The 22,202-nt window shown below is 44.3% G+C and overlaps 2 protein-coding genes across 2 annotated transcripts; both read right to left on the bottom strand.

The window, feature by feature from the left end:
- Positions 1 to 1,151: 1,151 nt before the first annotated feature.
- cbx8a (chromobox homolog 8a (Pc class homolog, Drosophila)) lies at positions 1,152 to 3,871 on the bottom strand. Its single transcript, XM_047571900.1, has 5 exons — positions 3,652 to 3,871; positions 3,493 to 3,536; positions 3,022 to 3,087; positions 2,522 to 2,588; positions 1,152 to 2,122 (listed from the first exon to the last, which is right to left on the bottom strand). Exons 1-5 carry the CDS (start codon positions 3,718 to 3,720, stop codon positions 1,307 to 1,309), a joined length of 1,062 nt encoding a protein of 353 aa, XP_047427856.1. The 5' UTR covers positions 3,721 to 3,871; the 3' UTR covers positions 1,152 to 1,306.
- Positions 3,872 to 11,308: 7,437 nt separating this feature from the next.
- cbx4 (chromobox homolog 4 (Pc class homolog, Drosophila)) lies at positions 11,309 to 18,673 on the bottom strand. The gene is made up of 5 exons (XM_047571995.1): positions 18,370 to 18,673; positions 18,194 to 18,237; positions 17,401 to 17,466; positions 15,044 to 15,110; positions 11,309 to 14,076 (listed from the first exon to the last, which is right to left on the bottom strand). Exons 1-5 carry the CDS (start codon positions 18,436 to 18,438, stop codon positions 12,664 to 12,666), a joined length of 1,659 nt encoding a protein of 552 aa, XP_047427951.1. The 5' UTR covers positions 18,439 to 18,673; the 3' UTR covers positions 11,309 to 12,663.
- Between the last annotated feature and the right edge of the window lie 3,529 nt (positions 18,674 to 22,202).

The following is a 22,202-nucleotide window of genomic DNA, read 5'->3' as shown; positions in this document are numbered from 1 at the left end:
CCTTCTGAAAACACAATTAGACGCTTTCAAATAAATTAATTAAAATAATTAAAATCCCAACAAGGAAATAAAAAAGACCCGAGGTCACGGTTTCTGTAGTTCCCCTGCAGACTCTGTATCTTCATACCAGCAGTCCAAATTCTCTCTTGTGATTTAAGTAACCACAAGAATATACTTTAGAATTATTGTATAATACTAATAATCATTGTAGTGATAAATAATGAACTACTGTAATAGAGCCACGCTCACCGCTGTCAGCTTCAAGGCCCAACTCGACCTTTCGAGCCATTCCCTGAATACTAACCTGGCCGTGGAGAAGAAACACGAAGACAAGCCCTCTGCGTTTTAAATTCACATCAGGTTTACTACAGCATCGCATTTGATAAGACATTTTAATAAGAATCTTCCAACTATTTAAATTACGGCTTAGTTCAGTCAAAAGCAAATAAATTGAAGGATTTTATCCCCCGGCTTGAGATCAGGCCTCCATTCACGGTTTGAACTGAACCAGAGGGGTCAGGGAAACACCAAACTCCCCTAATAATATATTTTTTTATATGTATGGATGTATCCCTTTAGTGTTTAAGGGCAATCACGTTTTATCTCCTGGACGATGATCTCGCCGCCTCTTTCCTTGCTTTCAGAGTCATTTAATGCGGACTGAAACCTTCAGTTTTCTCTCGTAAACCACTTTTAATGTTACCTTTACAGGCAAACGAGAAGAAAATGTTTAATAGGAAGCATTTTAAGATTAGGAGTTTGGATTTGATGCAAAAATTGAAACGAATGCAAATTAAAAGTTGGAGATTTCCTCCTGATCAAAGTTTTTTTGTGCGTGTGTGTGGATTTTTCTCAGTATCTTGTTTTCTAAAAGGATTTCAAATAATTTATGTAGCTGAACGGATACACTGTATATATTTAAACTGACAAGTAAAAAGTCGAATTTAACTTACGTGAAGTTGTGGCAAACAAAAGAAGGAACTAGTTTACATCTCATTTTTTACTTCGTTATAATTAGCCCGAAATAAACATCAGTGTGTAGTAGTACAAGTGTGCTTTTTAAGGATCTATTTGCAAAGTTTATTAAACTTTAATATGCAAAGACAATGGGGCATTTCCACGATGAGTGCAAAAATAGCAACAACAACAACTTCCAATATCACTTCCGTTTTAATTATCTCAGCAGCGTATTAAATATTCGCATGTACATGTTTGAAAGTTACATAGAAAAATATAGTATTACAGTAGGTTTGTTTGTTAGTAGCATGTTAGAACAGTTACTTCGGCCACGAAACGCATCAAATACTCATCTTTTCTCTCTGAAAAAGCCTTTGTCCGTGCTGCTCTCTCTGATGGTGACGGTCAGGAAGTTCATGGTGACGTCGGTCACGGTCACAGTGTCCAAGTTGGTGAAACAAGGGGTCCAAGAGGGCCGCGAAGAGGACTCTTGGATGGACTCTGGGGAGATGACGGGTGACTGCTCCCAGGGTGGACGGCTCGGGAGCTCTCTCATCTTGCACGGCTGGGAAATTGGCACCCTGCTCAAACAAATAGTCCTGTGCCCACTTTGGTCGTTTTTACGCATCTCTGGACTGAACACGCGGCTGTAGGCTAAGCTGGTCCCTCCCGCGTGTCTCTGCTCGCTGCTGGACTTGGGCGTTATCGTGGTCTCCTCCTGGAACCTCTTGGTCAGCTGGAGGAGAGTGTGGTCCGACGTCTCTCCGTGGTGGTGCAGGCGCCGGGACAATTTGGACACGCCGTGAGACATCGGCTCCTCCAGCGACCTGCTCCGTTTGATGTCCGGCTCCGCCGAGCTGCTGCCGTCATCTTTATCATAATGCAAGTGCAGCTTCGGTTTGCGCCCCCTCTTTTTGGGGAAGCGCGATTCTTGGACCGTCAGCGCCGCAGGGGGCGCGGGCCTGGGCCTCCTCTCGGGCTCCGGTGGCCGGAGGTGGACACTTTCCCCTCTGTTGACCGTGCTCGGAGGAAAGATTGTTGGAACCACCGTGCGTAAACCCTCCCGGGCCCTCGGCGTTATGACAGGCTCCGGGATGGGATAGGAAACCTGAATACCTCTGGGAGGCTCTCTTCTCAGTTCATATGTCTTTTCTTTTGCTTTGGCCTGAGGACAGGGGGAAATAAAGCTTGTGAGCTTTTGTAGAGACTAAAAAATGTGAAGTCTCTTGAGGAAATTTAAAAGTTTAAGAGGAGCAACTGGACCTCTTCAAGGCCTCGTCCTAAAGTTGCTTTGTTTTTTTAAGGAATGCATGGTTGTGAGGACTAAAATGAATAATAAACACAGTGATTTTTCATTATACATCAGGGGCCATGCAATCAAATAAATTAAACAGCGGATTTTCCTTCTGAACCACAAAACAACGGGTTCAAAATTCAACTTTCAAACTTTGAAATCATCGCAATGATTTTTTCCCCTTATGTTTCCATTTCTGAAGATCCCCGGGAAGGCAGAACAGATGGCGACATGGAAACCCGAGAAATAAGAGCCAAAAGATTCACCCACCTTTAGGAGAAAGGTCTCGGGTTTGGGTCCCCTCTTTTTCGGACCGAACATCTCCCTTTCTCGCTCCCTGAGTGAAAATGAAAGAAAGAATCGTCACAGCGCATTAACTAATTGTTCGACTCAAGTCAGTAGCCCAATCGGAATTTTTTTATTTTTTTTATTTGCGACATGTGGGCTGGAAACTGAAACCCGGGCCGTGATTTGACCAATCGGATTTTATAGGTTCAAGCAAAGTAAAAATGAGGACGAATAAAGAAGACAACTTGCTTGTGACAGGAAAACCACTTCACATCTTGTAGCCATTTTTTTTTAAGTAAAAACAAACAACAAAAAAAAGCCACATCTTAGTGTGACATTTTGTTCTCGCTTCCGTTTACAGAACTTTTAAAGACTCAACCTTAGATGAGGTGACACATTTGAATTGGTATTTAGTGGCGCACAAGGCTCGGTGCCGCCTCGCTCCCGCAGAGAGGCCTACTGCTGCGCTGTCAAACCCTCACCTCTCCTCGAAGGCGGCGAAGAGCCGTGCATCCAGAATGTTTTCCTCCGGCTCCCAAGTGCTGTACCTGCGTCAACGACAATCGAGAGGAAAGCTGTTGGCGCCATGCACTCAGGGGATCGCGTGTCAGTGCGCGCAAAAGCGCGGTTTTTTAATGTTAAATCAATCTCGTTGCTGGCGCTGCAATTACAGACTACGTAGCGGACAGTGACGCATGGTGAACCCAGCCATTGCTAACGCTGTAGCGTGGACTTAAAAACATCCCAGAGGGGCTCGGGCTCGGGCATTTTCAACACCTGACTCCTCCTCGCGAGCCAGCAGAGGCGAAGCAAACTGCGCCACAGTACAAACGGCACATTAAAAGCGTTAAAAAAATACGTTCCACAAGCCGAGGAACGAGGGAGTTGGTGCATTTGTGCGAGCGGCCAGGATGGAGCGCTGTCCTTCACAGCCTCGCTTATTATATACTCACTTCTGAGACCAGCCCTTCCATTTCACGAGATATTCCCAGCGACCCTGCAAAACAGATCCGCAACAGATTCAGATTATCAGCCTCTCGGCTCGGGCACAAACATACGTTTGCGTAATAGGTGTAGAGACACAGCCTGTTGGCGAAAAAGACAGCGAGTACCCGTCTGATCCGCCGTTTAATGATGGACTCGGCTGCGAAGACGCTCTCACCGACAGCCGAGAGCTCCATGATTCACCATGCACCTCGTTTATTTCTGTCTCTTTTATTATTTTTGGCTTCCCCTCGTCCTCTCCGGGTTGTTTAATTCCGCACATCCCATAATACGCGATCTGGAGTGGACGTCATCACGTCTCTTTCTGTTGCCAGGCACCGCGCTCGGTAGGACGGATCGTGGCTGAGCACATTGGCTCAGTTGTTGCTACGTGCTCCGGGTTTCTGAGTGAGGGGAGGAGTCCCGATGCTGCTGCCGCTCTGGCGGCTGTGCAGGAATGTCTGGCACAGTGGGGCAGGCAGAGTCAGGGGCTCCCGGAGCGGGTCCACTGACCCCCGAGGTTCCGCGGGGGCTCAGGTAGCCTCCACTAAAATAAAATAAAAAAAATCATTTAATTTCGCAAAATGAATGAATAAATAATCACATAATATTTAAAACGGAAACCGAAGAAAAACGCCTGTGACAGACTAGATCCTCAAAACCATCCCTCTCACACAAAACACATGTAAACATTACCTTATATAAAGCACCGACATCAAATACAATGGGAAATGTTGACTAATATCACTGCGCAGGATTTTTTTGGCTACCAGTCACGTCCCATTTGCGGTGTTAAAATGCCTTGAACCAGTCCAAGGCACACCTCGGCTGGCCCATGTCTTTCGGTTTTAATTTTTCAGAATGATCTGTTTGACGTGCAACACAATTTCATTTAGAATGTGAGCAGCTTCAGGTGCAAATCTCTGAAGGGCCTTGGAGTCAAGGGGCTACCCCGCAAATGCCTCATCATGCGTCACTGGACTTTTTAATTTCTGATCGTGCACGCCCTGACTGTCCTTGAATCACTGCCTGTGACAATGTAGCCTGAAGCTCGCGTCACAAAGACTGTCTGGGCAACAGGATGCATTTAAAAAATATATATAAATAAATAAATGAAAAAGAAAATCCATCAGTTTTTTTTATTTTATTTTAAAAAAGAGTTAAATATCCTTCCAAAAGCTATGATATTTAGATATAGACATAAATGTATAATTTTTATATGACAAACCAAATTGTATGAATGGCAAACTAAAGCTTTAAACAACCAAAAATAAGCCAAATATCATTAAAGGGGAGACATCAAAAAGCACCCCGGCGTGCTCCCCGTGTTCTACGCAAAAGTAACAAACTGACACGATATCAATCGACAAATAATTCACCAAAATATAAAAGAAAACATTATTTTAATTTATGTTTCTTGTTTGGTCAAAAGTTCCTCAAAAAGTCCCCTGCGTAACTCAGCTTCACCCTGTTTTCAAAATGAAAAGCATCAAATGTTTTCGTAGATTCCGGATGAATAATCCAGTCATTATTTCACATTAGGCACTATATTTCTGGTAAAGGACAAAAACAAATAGAAGTAGTCCAACCTGATCAGTAACGAAGGAAGCATGGTTCACTGGTTTACTTCACGGTGAAGAAAAGGTACTGTCCTGGCTTCCTGATCTCTGCGCCTTCCTCCACCGTTTCTTGTTCAGACCCACGTTTAACTGTTAGACAGGAGAGTTAAAGTGTCAGTATTTAAAGTCATTTTTATTGCTGGGCTCACTATGAAATATCGTAAAAATATTAAATAAAAAGAATATGTCTCTGATGTACAGGAACTGTGTCAAATTGATACAGTTATTTTCTGCATTCTACGCTAGTTATTGTAGATCTTAGCAGACATTTATTTTAGCATAGTCAAAGTAAATTACTACTAAACAGAAAAGGCATGTCTACTCTGCTTTAACATCTAATAGTTTGAGCGCTGAGTCTGATTAAACATTGGAAATGGTCAAACTAGAACTGGAACTGAAGCACTGGAAATACAAGGTAAAAAAAAAAATGTGTTTCTTCTTCCCAGTCTATAAACATAACTAAGCCTTCATTATCACCTGCGTGCAGTTTATCTTAGCCAGGAATATATATATATTTGTGCACCTCTTATGCATTATACTGCCTTTTTATAGAATAATCTCTCACTATTGACCAGGTCAGTACTTTTAAGGAGCGTTGGATTCGTTCAGTTAAGAGCTGCTACCTGCTATTCCGGATTACACCAGTGGTGTCGCTGCAGCTGAGATGACCTATCGAATATCTTTAGGCCTATAAATGAATAATCACAAAGCATTTAAAACTATAACAGAAGAAAATCGTTTTGTGACAGACTAGATCCTCAAAACCATCCATCTTACACAAAACGTATGTAAATATCACCTTATATAAAGCACCGACATCAAAAATCAACGGGAAATGTTCACTGTACATTCGTTTCTAATTGTTCCGAATGACCTGTTTGACGTGAAACACGATTTCATTTCGAATGTGAGCAGCGTCAGGTGCAAACGTCTGAAGGGCGTTGGAGTCAAGGGGCTACCCCGCAATGCCTCACCATGCGTAACTGGACTCATCACGCGTCGTGGTTAAATTCTGATTGTGCACACACTGACTGTCCCAGGATGTATTTTAAAATAAATAAATAAATACATGAAAAGAAAATCCATAAGTTTTTTGGGAAGAAAAAAAAGAGTTAAAGATCTCCCCACATGCTATGATATTTTAAATATAGACATAAATATATACATTTTATAGGACCAACCAAATTGTATGAATGGAAAAAAAAAGAAAAAAAAACTCTTATGCACCATACTGCCTTTCCATAGAACAATCTCTCGCTATTGACCAGGTCAGTACTTTTAAGGAGTGTTGGATTCGTTCAGATAAGAGCTGCTTCCGGGGCTACACCAGCGACCAACCAGTGGTGTCGCTGCAGCTGAGATGACCTATTGGATATCTGTAGGCCTGTAGGCAGTAGGCTACGCTTTGCCAATAAATAAACAAATAAACAAATAACAATACAGGTGTAGGTAAACCTGCTAGGAATTGTTCCTCTGAGCACATGGTATTATTTGACATTTGTCAAAGTTTATTAGGTTTTGCAACACATGATTTATTCATCAATATATATAGAGAGAGAGATTTTTTTTTTGTTTTTACTGCTGGTGTCAACGTTCTTACTTCATCGCACTGATTTCAAAATCTATAGCAACAAACGAAAGAATTAATCATATGTTTCACCCCATAAACGAAACAGCTTCTCATGATACAGTAACTTGTCAGTGAAATAATGAAGTAAAGCCCAACTAAACTCTCAAACTGTCCTGAAGCCAAACGTGCTGCAACTCAACCATCTGGAGGTATATTGTTCATGTTAAAATACGCAGGCTCCAGGTAATATTCGCTCCCATGGATAGATGCTCGTTAACCTTCACAGAAATTGTGCGTCCCTGCGCCCCAGACATTCAGATGAGCCTGGACCTTCCTGGCGAGGAAACCGGCCCTCGCAGGATGCGCGAGGAACCCTTGAGAGCATTTCCGACATGCCTGACCGTCCGTGTCGTGACAGATTTTAATTCTTAAAGGTTAAATGACATTAGGGGAAAAACAGCTCGCCCACTCGGTACAATTTTGAATCCTAAAAAGTCTGTCAACCAGATTAAATTTGGGTTGAGACTGAACGCTCTTCTTCTTTAATTTAATCTAAAATATGGAATTAGAGCACACAGAAATGTTCATCTGTGACAACAATGGTAACACCAGATTTTAAGGAATTATCCTTCTTTATTTCTGTAACTATAATTATTATTATTATTACTATTATTATTTCGTGACCATGAGCATAAAATATAGATATGTATTTTTGTGGAAAATTCAGTTAAATTCCATTAGGACATTATCATTATTATTATTATTGTTATTATCATTATTGTTATTATTATTATTATTATTGGGTAATTTTCCCCATTTTTCTGCATTTTTTGACAATCTCTATAATCTCCCTCTGAATATTGGTCTCGCAAAAAAAGGGAAAAAAAGAAAAAGAAAGAAGAAATAGAAGCAGTTCCGACTTGAAAGCTTCCTTTGCATGTAATTTTTCTTGGGCCTGAACAGCAACATTCTGAGTTTTTAACTATTCGTTGCAATTAATTAAATGGAAATATAGATAAAAACAATAATAATAAATCACCACAGTTTACATTTTGCAAAGAAACACCCCCACCTTCCACGTCCCTTAGCAAAAATTTACCTTTCACTTCCAGGACCTCGCCAGTAAACTGACCTGGTGGGAAAGAAGATTCTCATTTGGAAAAAAAAAAAAAAAAAAAAGAGAGAGAGAAAAAATGAATGGAAAAAAGAAGCAAATTTTGGTTTCAATAAGAAGATCTAACCACATCAAACGGTGTGTACAATACTGGATAAATGTTTGCTCTCCTTTAATTCAGACTTCTGCTATATATTTTTCACCCAATCTCCAGTTTCCAGTGCATTTAAAATGAGAACAAAAACGCAAGAGCGAGGCCTCTAGGAGTTGATTCATTGGAGGAATGAAGTAGGTTTTAATTATATGTCGTGAAAACATTTCAGTTTATGTTAAGACCAACTGTTTATGGGAAAGCCGTTCCCCTTGTCTGGCAATTTAACATTTAAAAGGATTGCTGCAGTTTCCAGAGAAGGACGTAACCACGGAGGAGAATTATTCCAGAAATAGAGACTTGACACGAATTCAGCACAAATTTGTGGGATTACAAAGAAACACAGCACGGGGACCCAATTTATCCCTTTCCTTTTCCCTGGATCCGTGTTCTCCATGATATCGAATAAACCAATAAAACCCGGACTTACACGCGCCTTAATAACCCCAACGGGAGAACGCGGGAAAATTCCTAATTCATTTTAAATATCTGAGGCTGAACGAGCGAGGCGCGTCATATTTTGGGGTAAAAAAAAATAAAATAAAATAAACGCACAACAGGCAAGGAGGCAGTCACTGCGCTGCGGAGAGGCGCACCAGCGATTTGTCAGCATCTATTCGGGATCGTGTTAAAGATAATGAATAATAGCCGGATATACACACGTGTATATATAAATACGTATGTGTCTGTATATATTTGGTGCCAAGTGTCGCGGTGGAGCAGACAAAGGCGGGCGCGCCGCGGACAAAAGATGCGTTGTGGCTGCCGTCGAAATATGAACCACCATTTTGATAGTCATAGCCTGTAGACCGACATTTCCTGTTGGTGCTAGAATGGTTATAGCCTGTTTCTGAAGAGACAGATAGAGGACTGGAGCCCGGTGAAAAGAGGCACGCTGCACACTACTGCTGCTGCTGCGGTTCTCCATATTTGGCCATGAGTCGATGAAAAGTGAGTCTGCAGGAGCCGCAATGGCGACAGCCGCACATGAATAAACAGAGCTGGCTCTGTGAGGACATTATTGGCTCTCCGGTTTCTGGGCAACTGCTGCACACAGCTCGCTGTTCGCTGTCCTACTTTAACCGGGCGACATTTTCTGCTGAATAGGTGGCTTAGATGCACAAAAAAAAAACCTCAAGTGAGAGACTGTAAAGCCGCCCTGACCTGCCTGCAGCCTTGCCATGTCTCGGCTCATGTTTAAATTAGAAAGCGTCATTTATACAACGGCGTGAAGCCACTCACCCTAAGCGCCAGCTCACATTTCTAAAGGCTGTCTCCATTTATATATATATATGTATATATTTTTGTTTGTTTGTTTGTTTGCTTCATCAAATCCGCGACAGGTCCACTGCCATGACTTCAAAATCCAAAGAAACGAACAAAATTACGCATCCATGTTGCATGTGTTTAATTATCTCATATTTTACCAGTAAATATTTCTGTAATTTCAGTCGTGCCACGGGCCTCCAGTTGGTTCCACGCAGGAGTTTCTAATAGAGAAATGATCCCGGTGATGACACGATTCCTGAGAAGCTGCATGAAACCAACACTGTGCAGGCTCCTGCTCCTGCTGCTGCTGCTGGGCTCGATGATAAAGGGGGAATGTGAAACATCACACTTGGTCTATAAATACGTCCCCCTGCTCAGCCATGTTTCAGTTTCCCACTGATGCACGACTGAAACGTTGTTGGTTTGAAGACCTGGAGAGATCGACAGTCATACCCCTTCAGAGAGAGAAAGATCGAGATAGAGATGTGTGCTCATGGGCTTTGAGGTTCCGGTTATAGCTTCACACATGATGTCAGCTCAGTTTCGCATCGCAGAATTGCTCACAGGTGTCTTCGGTTACCAGTTTTAGACGCGCCCCCTTGTTGGCATTAATCGATTGTTTGTTTTTGCGGTTCGACTTTCACGGACCGAAGTGCGTTCCTGACTCGTTGAATCAGAGAACGAATCAATCCCTCGTGCAAATGCATTGACTGCAACCCGTCATCTTGCAAAAGCACAGAATTCCGGAGAAGGAGAGAAAACGAGGCGTGGAAATTCCGACAGGGTTCGAGAATCTGTTTCGGACAGAATTATTTCGATTATGCATGTACGGACACATTGTGCCATGAGATTCATACAAGTCTGTAAAGGCACCGTTGCCCCGTTACCTTTATTTGTTCCACTCAAATGATTTAAGATTGCGTTTCCCTGGTCTATGCTAATTTCATGAAATTCCAGCCCACAGAGACAAATTATGACTTTAAATTTAAAACGATAGCAGTATCACAGGCTAGTTCAGAAGATTTATTCTCTCAAAGACTGGAAAAGAACCGTTTTTTACTATTTAACTGAAATATATATGAGGAGGACATTCGTTAATTGAGTAATCTAGAGCCAAATCTGTCCTACATTAACAAGCTTACACCATTTGAGAGTCTTATTCCCTCTTAGAGTTGGCTGCAGTTCTTAATAACATTCTCCGATAGGCAACTCCCATGAGTGAACTGACATTCCTGGGCCTTCGTGTCTTTCAAAACTTTCAACTTGCAATCAGTTCGAGATTCCAGTATGACAGGGGGAAAAAAAAATATTTAGGTATGCAGTTTCAGACCAGAGTCCAGGGTACAGGCCAAAACGATCCAAGTAAAGACTGGAAGAGGCCCGCAGCATTCAGCAGTGTCAGGAAAGAAAGGTCAATATTTGGAGTCCACGCAGAGAAGCTAAGCTGTGCACAAATGTGTGTCTTCAGTTTTTGCATTTGTGTAAGTCTGGACTTGTTTGTCCAAATGAAGGCAGAACTGCCTTGTCACTGTGACGCAGGCCTTCAAAATAAAGTCTCGCATGAGAACAAGCGAGCACATTATATTTAAATGCCGCTCCATTGTACATTCGTGAAGCTTTTTCATCTGGATAGAATCTAAGAAGTGAATAGCCCGGCAGCTTTTCCCTGCCCTTTTCCAGTTATGCTCGGTGTTTACATTCCTGCTTGGGGTCGAGCTGCAATAGAAAAATAATGCACGGGCAAGGTTTTAATAATAATACAAGTGACCGGTGCAGTTACGCAATACAGAAGGCCCTTTGTGCAGGATTGTTTATGATTATGCAACATGATCTGTTTTCCTACTCATGGTTCACAATCAAGTTAGTGTTTCTAGTGTTTAACGCCACGTTCTTTCTCTTCGTGCGCAAAGAGGTTCCAGGGGATCTACAGGGGAAGAACAATGATACATGAATCGTTTACTGGAACTCTAAGGAAAATTCCAGAAAACAAAATGAAACGCCTCAGTGCTGAACATCCCCAGGTATCCCCCCCCCCCCCGAGCAAATAACACGTGCAACAAAATACCAGAAGTCAAATCTCTTTCTTTATTGTGAAACATACCATCCAGTGAGCCGTGCCAACGACAATAACTCAGCCAGCTCCTAGTATAACAGACTTTATGACAATCATTTTCACTTTGAACGGAGTGCAATAAAGACTGGACAAGAACGGAGAAAGAAAAGGAAGAAGAAGAACGGCGGCACACTCATTCAAAGCGGTGGAACTGTTCAGTGGAATCACTTGCAGCTTCTGATGCAGCTTGGAACTGTTTTGGAACGTCAATAAATATGCACTCTTTCTTCTTTTTTTTAGTACTATACCATTTTAGCATTCTCACTGGTTTTGCATTAAATGTGCGTAGAAGGCCGTTGTTACATCCAACAGCTCTGATATTTGAATTTTCAGCAGCATAATCAGAGTAGCTTGCACGCGTTGAATCGCCCGTGAGAGACAACGTTGAAATAAATCACAATCTTATCACGCCGACAACCAGTAACTCATAACAGGATGTCGCATGTTTTATAAATGACCAACTTTTCATAATGGGTAACTGACCTCTGAGAGTGTACATGCCAAGTTTTATTCCTATTATGTGTCCTAAATAGGAATTGTGCAATATAGATTGGGTTGCAATGTGTGAACCACTGGTGGCTTTGCCTGATCTAAAAGACGAGGAGACGGAAACGTAATGGGACATTGTTGACACAGTCATGTCTGTCCTACATTTGTCGCTGTGTTTACACTGTATTCAGACACACCTGTTTTTTAAATTCACATGACATGGCTAATTGTTTCCTGGAACAAGCCATGAGCAGAACATGCAACAAAAAAGTTGCCAATCGAGTCAAAAGGTACCTGTCAAAAACAAAAAGAATCCGTGACACTATAGCGGCTAGCTGTTACTCCGGCAAGGACACAAGCAAACGTATCAAAATGTAATTAAGTGCTTTCAATTTGATCTTTGATCACCGTAAACTCCAACAACTTCCTCTCGACCTTCTAATCAGGACCAAAATCAGAGATATTATTAATACAAAATATGTATAAACCTTCATACATCTCAGGTTTTAAAGTTTGGTACAAGTATGAAACAACAGCAAAAGTATCCCATCAAGCTCCATTTGAAGAATTTTTTTTTTCTTTTCTTTTTTAACTGGGATACTTCCACCTGAACGCATTCGCTCAAATCCTCGAGGGCACTTTCTTGGCTACAATATCACAGAGGAGTTACAGTATAAAACATCATAAGAAACATATTGGATTTGAATGATAAATTATAAATTTCCATATATACAAAATTCTGATGTTTTTACATATGCACATATTGACAGGATCGTCCAGTCGGTCACTGGTAGTCCCATGCTATAAGCCGTTTCTTAAAAAGAAACATATTCCTTGAAGGTGACTGTGAGACTGTTCGTTGTGATGTCGGTGATGATGATATTTCCCATGAAGGGGGTCTTTTCAACAGGTGCTTCTGTAGATTTCTCCGTGGATTTCTGTGTGTCCTCTGTCATAGGGGGTGTATCTTTAACAGCAGGCTCAAGCACAGGCTCATACTCAGGCTCTGGCTGTATTTCTGCCTCAACATTCTTCTTAGCTTTAGGGCAGCTGAGGTCCATCGGCTCCTCTTGGCTGCCCATAGCCTCGTAAGTGCATGTACTACTCTGTCGTGTCCCGCTACAGTGGAGGTCCATGGGTTTGTCCTGAGGTGGTGTAACCACTGTGCTGGGCCCACTGAAGCTCCTTGAAGTCAAGTATATTTTGGCAACACTCCTGTCCTCCACGGGATCTGAGAGCTTTCTCTTGCGGTCCCCGGGAAAGGAAGGGATCCTGATCTGGTCGACAGCCGTTATGGTTGGGATGTTGGTGTCAACGGGCCAAGACGTCGGAGGAGAGCTGGCGGTCAGCTGTAGGGGCAAATCATCCGGTAAATCCGCCTGACCGCGAGCCACTTCCGTGTTGTATTCCTCTGCTGTGCTTGGCGAAGGTTTGGAGAAATGCCTGTCCTTTGGGGAACACTTTATGGGATGCTCTGCGACAGAGAGGGAACTGCCGTTACAAAGTTCTTTTGGGATGCCGTTCTCTGGGTGCTCCACCATTTTGGTTCTATTTGCTGGATTGTTTTCTGACGGTTTGGTATTTTGGGGTTTCTCTTCTCGTGAGGACTCCCCATGTTTACCCTTTGTTCCATGAACCTTGTTGCTGTCCATATATTTACTCATGACAATAACAATACGTCCATTCTTGTTTTTATTCTTGATTATCTTCATTTTGCTGTTACCAGAATTTGGCAGGGTAGCGTCCTTAGGGTTAGGTTTAAGGGCGTGCTCACTCTCTGCCTCTTTTACAGCTGGTTTCCTCACTTCCACTGCCAGCTCTTTGACTTTGCTCAAGCAGCCTGTGTCTTTGTCCCGGACCCATTTCTGTTGCAGGGCCAGGGGTAAGTTCCAGCCGGGATTTGATGGTTTATTGGCTGATTCCTGAACCTTGACCACCTCTTTGAGCCTAGATGCCTGTGTATCGTACATATTTGGGTCCGGCTCATAGTGGTGGTGCTTCTTGCTGTTAAGCTGGTAGATGAACTTCTTCTTGCTGTTGGCTAGCTGGTCAGCAGGTACCTCCTGGCTGCTGGGCTGGTACTGATGGTGCTTCTTGCTGTTCAGCTGGTACTGCTGAGGCTGGGACCGCTGGACCTGGATGAGATCAGACTTGGTGTTGCCGTCTGCATCCGGAGATGTTTCCTCAAAACCTGCAGGAATGCTTGATCTTCTGGCAAATGAGGGCACCTTAAAGAAGAAACAAGACATTTAGCATTTCATGCACATTCACAATGCTCTTACATTACAGCAATGACACCATCACTAACAATGGGACATGACCTAAAATGGAGCAGTATTTTTCAAGCCCAAGCTGCGAACCGTGACAGGGTTACTTCCTTGGACTTGACACGGCTTCTCCAGAGGCGCTAAGGACATTGCACAACTGTTTTCACTGGCTGAGCATGTGTTGCGACATCACTTATGCTTCAAGATTGCACATTCTGTCAAATTAACTATCCAATCAAGAAGTTATGGCCACAATCTTGTCCCCTCCTCCTCCTGTACAGCGCGGACCCCTTGGCCATCAGAAGGGCACTGCAGCGGAACACTCAAGGCGCTTTGGCTGACCTTAGGTCACAGAGGTGCCACCAGACATGTCACGCTCTGGCCCTGATTGCTGGCCACGTGTGAGTCTGGCAGAGTGGTATGCCTCTTAAGACACTGACACTACATAGCAATCCACTCTCTCAAAATATATAATCACATTTGGCTCAGAACATGGCCCTGTAAACGCCTGCGCTGAGATAGTCACAAACCAGCAGAGTGCTACTTTCAGCCATGTATTTTTGTCTGGGCAAACCATTTAGAAGAGGGAAATGAAAGAAGACAAAGAACATTCACACAATCTCTTAAAAAAGCAGGCAAGTAACTGTTTTGCATGAAAAGCTATTTAGAAATAATGAACATGTAGGATAAAGGACTGCACTCAAGCAGTGCTTGCATAACCTCAGGCAACAAACCCGGCTTCACGTTCATGATGCTGCCAGAAAATCCAACTGTATATCCCTGTCCCCTTTTTATCACATCTATCTCTGAAAGAAACCTGCAGTGGCTCTAACGCACCACTCATCTTTTGACTGCTCAGTGAAAGTTAAAGACACAGTGCACGGTGTTCCTACGGGAACTATTGTGTTGATGATTCACAGACACTTACCTGAAGTAAAAGATGTTTTGGTTTTGGCCCCCGTTTACGATATCCCATCAACTGCTCCTGCCTCTCCCTGTGAAAACAAAAGATAAGTACGCCTCATTACATCAAATGTCTTATGCCACGTCTGCCTTTTAATATATATGTATATACATTGCCTTTTCCATTTCACACTATGAGCCTGATGAAGAAAAGTGCAGGTTTGACATTTGGATTATTCCTTCATTTTCTCCTACCTATTCAAGGTCAAAACATGGAATTTTGATTCAGAGAACTAATGAATGCCCACATGTGACCAGCTGCAAAGCATTATGATCCTTATTTGCATAGCTCTCCATGGTAATCGGCCCATTCCGTATTCTCATTATCCTGGAGAAATTCAATTAAGGCTACTGCAGGGAGAATCTCTCCCTGTCTTTCAAACATTCTCCCTTCTGCAGCCCACCCTTCCATTTCTTACATTCAATGTCTAATTAGGGTCATGAGGTACAAATGACATGGGATAAACAGTGCCCGGTTTAGTGCTTCTTGGGCACATGCTGATGTTGAAGACCTACACGCCACCAGCTCTTTTACAATGTGATGCGGACACTTTGAAAATGCAAGGTAATAAATAACAGCCTAACAGCTTACCGCTCTTGTTTTATTGAAGGAGGAGAAGGAAACATGTAATTGCAGTTGTACTGACTAGACCAAGCACTGAACCATCTGTGAAATATTGCTCCCTGATATAAACCTTGACTCATCATTGGCTCATAAATAACCAGCGGCGGATGAAGGCCAGCTGTACGCAGGCCTCACCAGGGCGCGCGTAAACCCGGACTATTGTTGGCCTCTGGCTTCCGACGTTCAGACTACCAGAGCTGCCAGAAGACTGTCACGATGAACCATCCGCACTGCTGTCATGTGTACGTTTTCAAACAGTGTCTAACGGAGTGACCCCTATTCACAGAAGATTTGGCAATTACAGACTCCCTTGCCGAGTCCCCTCCCCCATCCACTGGGAGCAGAGAGGAATCCACACACACAGTGCAGAGGCAGCACTCCATGACCATCAGCGCACAGCCAGACACACACACACACACACACACACACAGTCAGCCAGCCAGCCAGCCAGCCAGCCAGGCAAGCAGGCAGGCGGGCTGCAGGGGAATATGAGAGCAGTACACTGGAAACGTTGAAGAGCACTGCGCGTCAATTAGCCTTTTCAGAGAAGCAAATTCCTTTCCCCAGCCATCCCGTCTTTACCCACTCTCATGTGCGGCCTGCTGGCCTACAGAGAGAGCCTATATCAGAGGCCTAGTCGGTCCAGCAACTCAGACAAAATGCAGCTGTGCGTGGAACCTGATGAGGACTGACAGTCATTCATTCCTAAATGCTTCCACAGGCCGGACTTGACCATAGGTTGTGCACATACAAGGCTAGACGTTCTGTTTCATTAAAGTAACAACTGCGACCCATGGTGATGGATCAAGACAAGCGTCTATGAACAGTCCTTCTCTTGAATGAAGGACTAATAATTGCATTCTAATACAACAGCCCTGTTCTAAATCGCTCTTCACAACTGCTATGATGGTCAGTTCGTATTTAAGCTTCGTCAGAAAGGTGGCGATTGAACGGTTAGATCATTTTGGGAGGAAGCTGTTTGTGGTGCTGCTTTTATTATTTAGCCTAGCCTAGTGATCCGGGGGTTGTTAAAGTAATAGAAACATGTGTCAGCACAACACAACTCAATAGTACTATAAACGACATTCCAAAGTAAACAACAAAAAGCAAATGCTGAACACCTTCATGAAGCTACGATTTAATGCAGGGCTGCTTGTATTAGCATGCATTTGCGTTTACTATTTTACCTAATGAAGTGGCAGGTGAATGTGGGGCTCTGTTTTGCAGGCTCGTGCCCATCCAGTCATGCAGGTTTCTGCATGGTTTCTCTGCAGCAAGCTACGTTTCCACACTGCACTTGTGTGGTAATAATTATAATTTGATCATTGCTGTTGAGTTTCTTGTAGGTCTAGCAAATGCCTACGCTTTTAGGCCCCTTCAGATCTTCAGATTTGTTTTTCAGCGCAGGCCGGTGGAACCGGCTGGTTCCTGATGGCACAGAATATTTCTTGTACATCCATGCGTATTTCCATAGCAATGATTAGGACATTCTCATCAAATCCCAAGTCTTTCCCCCAGGAGACAGTCCTGAGGGAAGTGTGCCTGTGTGCGAGCGCAGAAGGGGGGGTGTGTGTGTGTATGAGAGGAGGGGTGGGGGGGTGCTCGGGTTACTGGAGCGCCCCTCCTCCCAGGTCCTTATATGGTCATGGCAGAAGTGGAGGCTGCGCCGCCTCGTCCGAAGTCCACCTTTCTCTCACCTGTGTTGAAACGCGACCAGGAGACGCGGGTCAAGGATGTTTTCCTCTGGTTCCCATGTGTTGTATCTGCGGGGAGGCGCAAACAAACTGTCAGAGAGCTGTCACGTTGCAACTTCCTTTTTTTTTTTTTTTTTTTCAGGCTGACTCACAGGCCTCTGTCACTCACGCATTCCCACTCTTCACCATTGCTGCGCACTCAGAACAAACAGGTGACGAGGCACACCTCTGAATTATGCTTAGAATTACGTTTTTTAGCAGCTTATCTTTTTTTATTTTTATTTTTTATTATTATTAACCTTTATCTCGTGTGCAAAAACTGTAGGGGGACAGACACTGCCGCTCGCCTCATTCCCGCTGCAGCTCAACGAGCATGAGGACATCCAAGCGCGCAGGGGGAAGCGTTAAACCGAGAAAAAAAAGTGGCTGTATGTGCTCTCCAAAACGTCCTCCAGCAGCGACATACAGTCGGCCATTTTAGCACCGCTGTCTCGTAAATTCGCTGGCAGAGCAGAAATAATTAAAACGGGATTACATGGCCGTGCCTACCCCCCCTTCCCTCGCATAAATTAGTGAAGGCATCCGCGGATACACTGAAACACATACCGACCGCGCTCTCCCAGCGCGCGCGCGCACACACACTCACACACGCGCGCGCGCTCACGCACACACGCATTGACAACCACAGACTGCGCGCACTTGATGGATGGCATTTCTTAACTGTACCTACATTTCGTTACATAATATTTGCACGCATGCTTACGCGAGGTATTATTTTATAAACCGTAAGACTTACTTTGGAGACCATCCTCGCCACTTGACCAGGTACTCTATCTTGCCCTGTGATGGTGGAGAAAAGCGGGAGGGGAGGGGGGGGGGAGAGAAATGGTGAAGCTCTTAGCTGAGCGCGATATTTCAACGTGCGCATTATTGTGACTATTATTCTTTGCAAATGCGTCTGCATTCTGTTACCTTCCGTATGCGCTTCTTTTCGATGCCCTCTACCGCAAAGACGTGCTCTCCGGCGGCAGGGAGCTCCATTCTCGGCTCAATCCGATCGCAGTGGGGACGGGGAGAAGGAGAAATGCAGGCTACGCACCGTCGATGTGCCTTCCGCTCGGGTGCGTGCTGTGCGCGCTTGGTTGTTTTCCAGTTGTATCCAAATACAGCTATATTCCCTCCACCTCTCTCCTCTTACTCTCTCTCTCTCCCTCTCTCTCTTCTTTGCACACTCCACAGTGCTGGCAATGAGCATACGGGCAGTCACAGTGGTGCGGCTCGGTGCATGACGTCAGGAGAGGAGGGGGAGGTGGAGACCTTGCAGAGAGAGGTTGGGGTTTTATCCCGAGCGTACCGGACTGCGGGAGGGATATCTGGAAATTCAAATCAATCACTACGTTACTGTCACGTGGTGGATTCATAAAATCCACTCGTGCAGTCATTTCGTTTTGTCCAGTAGTAACTCTGGGGAACTAGTATTTCTCCCTCAGTTGATGCTGCCTACCACTTAGGAGAAACACACACACACACTAAATAAAACATTTTAACGGTTGACTTTCATTCAAGTACGCATGTGGAGAAGCAAATGATGTCAAATAAATATGCAGATGTGACATATTAATTAGTATGTGTGGGATAAGTGGGAAAACGAGGACGTCTCAAAGAGGCAAGACTGCACAGAAGGGAGCTAAAATTCAGTTTTTGTCAGCGCTCATCCGTCTCCTCCAGTGTCCGCATCCGTCAAAAACAGCCACTTGTAAACAACTCCCATAACAAAGATGGTCTCTCAGCCTTGGGAGTGACAGCACAGTGTCACCAAAGCTCTGTCACTGTGACTGAGGCTGACGCACAGAGGGGGGAAAGTTCCCTTAAAGCTGCACAGTTATGGGTGACAGAGGCTTAGAGTTCGGTCTGCTAACAGTGCTGTGCAAATATAGGTCAAGCACGCTCTGATAGTCAAACCAGTGCCCTGTCCTCTTTACTCAGACACCGTCAGTGTGACACGCCAGCAGAAGGCTGCTGCGCCGACGTATCAATCTACCTGTGGCAAGTTTCTGATGGCAAACACGTGCCACAGCATCCCCACAGCCTGTTACTGGCTGAAATATTGGTCGCGTCACGTCTATCCACGCCGTGACAATTTAAATCCAGCTGCATAAACCAAATCACCAGCGATCATGTATTCTGTGCTGTAAATGTCATCCACATTAAGCCAACTGATTTACTGAGAGGGGGAGGGGGTGGGGGGTGCTTAATTAGAAACAGAAGCCAAAAATGCGCCTCCAGTGCGTAGAATCCAGGTTTCTGTGCGTAAATCGTGACCTGTGCGCACGGGCGTCATCGCAACGGCGAGATTCGTTCGTTTATTCAGAATTTGTAATGTCAAAAGAGGGTGTATTTGCGCGGTAAAGCCGATGCTTTTCTTGTACTTAAAATAATTCAGCAGCAGAAGGGTTAAATGGAGCCTCTGAGCAGAGCGGCAGCGGCCAGCCTATTACATACAGGCACGATATATCTCTCCCCTGCCATATAAGGTAATGGACAAAAACCGCCGAAATATTGCACTTTACACCCCCCACTTCCCGGGTTTAAGTCCTGAAATGGGTACAACGGGGGGTTAAGACGGTGTCCTGTACAAATGTGCTCGATTAAAGCGTCTAATTTGCGCGTTATTGCTGTTTTTTTCCCGTGCCCTTCATCCGCGGCCAAGGAGCGCATACGCCCTGCTTCCCTAGCAACAGCATAAAAGGGGAGAGAGAGAGAGGGCGAGCGAGCGAGAGGGAGAGAGAGGGGCAGAGAGAAACACACACACATGCACACACACATGGAGAATTTAAGTTTGTGACAAACAAGCGAGCTCTCAATAAAAATTCAGCCAATGGAGCTGTCGTTTCCTCAAACGGTATTTTGTCAACCCAAAGATGTTTCCGAAACGAAATGCGCATTCAAAAGCGCAGGGGCAGAGCAAATTCGGGATCTGTATGTGTTCACTGTCAGCTCTGTTTACTCTCCAGGTACCCAAAATACTAATTAGGTCTCATTTTGTGTTTGTGCTGACGGAAAGGACGCGCGAAGACAGACACAGAGATTTAGAAAATCCTCCGACTCAGCCTCTCCTCCCCGTGATCTGATCACAGCGCCACATAATCTAACCAGAATATATCTGCCAATACTTGTGTGATCAGTACATTTATGGTTATTGGGATTCAGGGATCTCGCAGTGTTCTATAGCAAAGCAGCGTCGCCAGCGCGCACGACCTGCGTATTAATTTACAGCAACGACGATGTGGCTCTTCAGGTGCGAACATTCTGGGAATTAAAACCATTCGTTCTCCCTTTAAAAAATATATTTTCTGTCTGTCTAAAACAGGATTTCTGGGTTGTCTCCGCCGGCCAACAGTCCCACATTTCGCTCAGATCATTATGGTGATTTTTTTTCCTGAACATCTTGGGAAGCAATCATGGATCACATAATCAGATGAAAACAAGGCTTCGCAATCATCATCTTTAAAATCGGAATGAGTCGAGAGTTGTCGCTCCCCGCTCCGTGTGCCCTCTCCCTCTCCCTGTCTCTCTTAGGAATGCGCCTAGGTGAGCTCAGCTCTCTTTCACTTGTCCACCTGTGACTTTTTTTTTTTTTTTTTTTTTTTTTTGTTGCATTCACCACAAAAGCCGACGAGTGGAAATGGAAATCCAGCGGGCTTTTTTGTGTGTGTGTGCCAGCGGATTCGATTTCGACAAAGACAACTAAGAGAAATCTATGCAGGCATTCAAATAAAAATAATGAAAAAAAAGAAAGACACGGGGAAATAAAACGAGAGACTTTGCAGTGAAACAGAAATGGGTCGAATAAGACCCTTCTCTCTATTGATCCCTAATATTTGCGACATGAAAATGACGCTGTTCACCCGGGTAGTCTTTTTTTTTTTTAAAAAAAAAAGAAAGAAACTGCCACTGTCTTTTATTTTCTGAATTTCAAATTTGCCTTTTTCTTTTTTTCTTTTTTTTTTTTTTAAAAAAAAGCAGAGTGTGCCTCGAGAAACTATGTTTATTTTGTCCTTGCCAAGGCCCGTCAAGGTCAACCGAGCCCTTATCTAAAACACGAGGATAAACTCAGGGTCAACCAGTTTATTTTTTCTCTCTCTCTCTGTCTTCTACATGAAGAGACTCTTTTCAAACAACTTATGGGGTTGTTTTATTTCATCATTTCGTCTCCGAGGCTGCCTCTGCCTGCTGTTTTACAGCCACACCACGTGCAGAGAAATGTATATTTTTGCAGATGCTTTTCTATTGAAACTGAAAACTTCTCCTTGTCTTATAGGAGGAGGTTCTGTGCACCTGAACGTGTCAAGTCTGCGGCGCAGAGGGAAGAGAGAAGAATGCCTGTGCAGGACATTTGCGCGCGTTCGCGAGGTTCCAGGGTCGGGCTAAGCCGTGATCCCTGGTCGGGTCTCGGCTAGGAGCACGGAGAGCTCGGCCTTCTCGACCTCTCCTTCTGTGGCAGCGCAGGATTTCTTTCGTGTTTCTCCCACCTTACATGTGGTGCATGGCCCGCTCGAGGAGCGATCCTCAAAATGGTGGCTTCTGGGGAAGGCGGGAGGCCTTCCCCTCTCTGACAACCGCCTCCACAGCAACCACCGGCGCCGCCATGAAACGAGGTAGCTGGTGTACCGCGGGGAAAAAGAAACGGTGCGGTGGAAAGGGGACAACGTGGCAGAAAGAAAGAGGGAGCTGGACCTCTGAGTCGGCCATGGCCAAGCATCTGATTCATTCCTTCACAGAGATGAGGAGAAAGAGTTGATTGG

This window comes from Mugil cephalus, chromosome 20 (assembly GCF_022458985.1).
Source record: "Mugil cephalus isolate CIBA_MC_2020 chromosome 20, CIBA_Mcephalus_1.1, whole genome shotgun sequence".
Taxonomy (NCBI): Eukaryota; Metazoa; Chordata; class Actinopteri; order Mugiliformes; family Mugilidae; genus Mugil; species Mugil cephalus.
The sequence above is the reverse complement of the archived record's forward strand: the minus strand, read 5'-3'. Positions and strand labels throughout refer to the sequence as shown.

Excerpts from the sequence above, each read along its gene's own strand:
- cbx8a (XM_047571900.1), bottom strand. The coding sequence starts at position 3,720 with ATGGAGCTCTCGGCTGTCGGTGAGAGCGTCTTCGCAGCCGAGTCCATC. Across the intron at positions 3,537-3,651 it reads TTAAACGGCGGATCAGACGG|GGTCGCTGGGAATATCTCGT; the intron begins GTACTCGCTGTC and ends TCTGTTTTGCAG. Across the intron at positions 2,123-2,521 it reads CCGAGACCTTTCTCCTAAAG|GCCAAAGCAAAAGAAAAGAC; the intron begins GTGGGTGAATCT and ends CCCTGTCCTCAG.
- cbx4 (XM_047571995.1), bottom strand. The coding sequence starts at position 18,438 with ATGGAGCTCCCTGCCGCCGGAGAGCACGTCTTTGCGGTAGAGGGCATC. Across the intron at positions 18,238-18,369 it reads AAAAGAAGCGCATACGGAAG|GGCAAGATAGAGTACCTGGT; the intron begins GTAACAGAATGC and ends CCACCATCACAG. Across the intron at positions 14,077-15,043 it reads CAAAACATCTTTTACTTCAG|GTGCCCTCATTTGCCAGAAG; the intron begins GTAAGTGTCTGT and ends TTCTTCTTTAAG.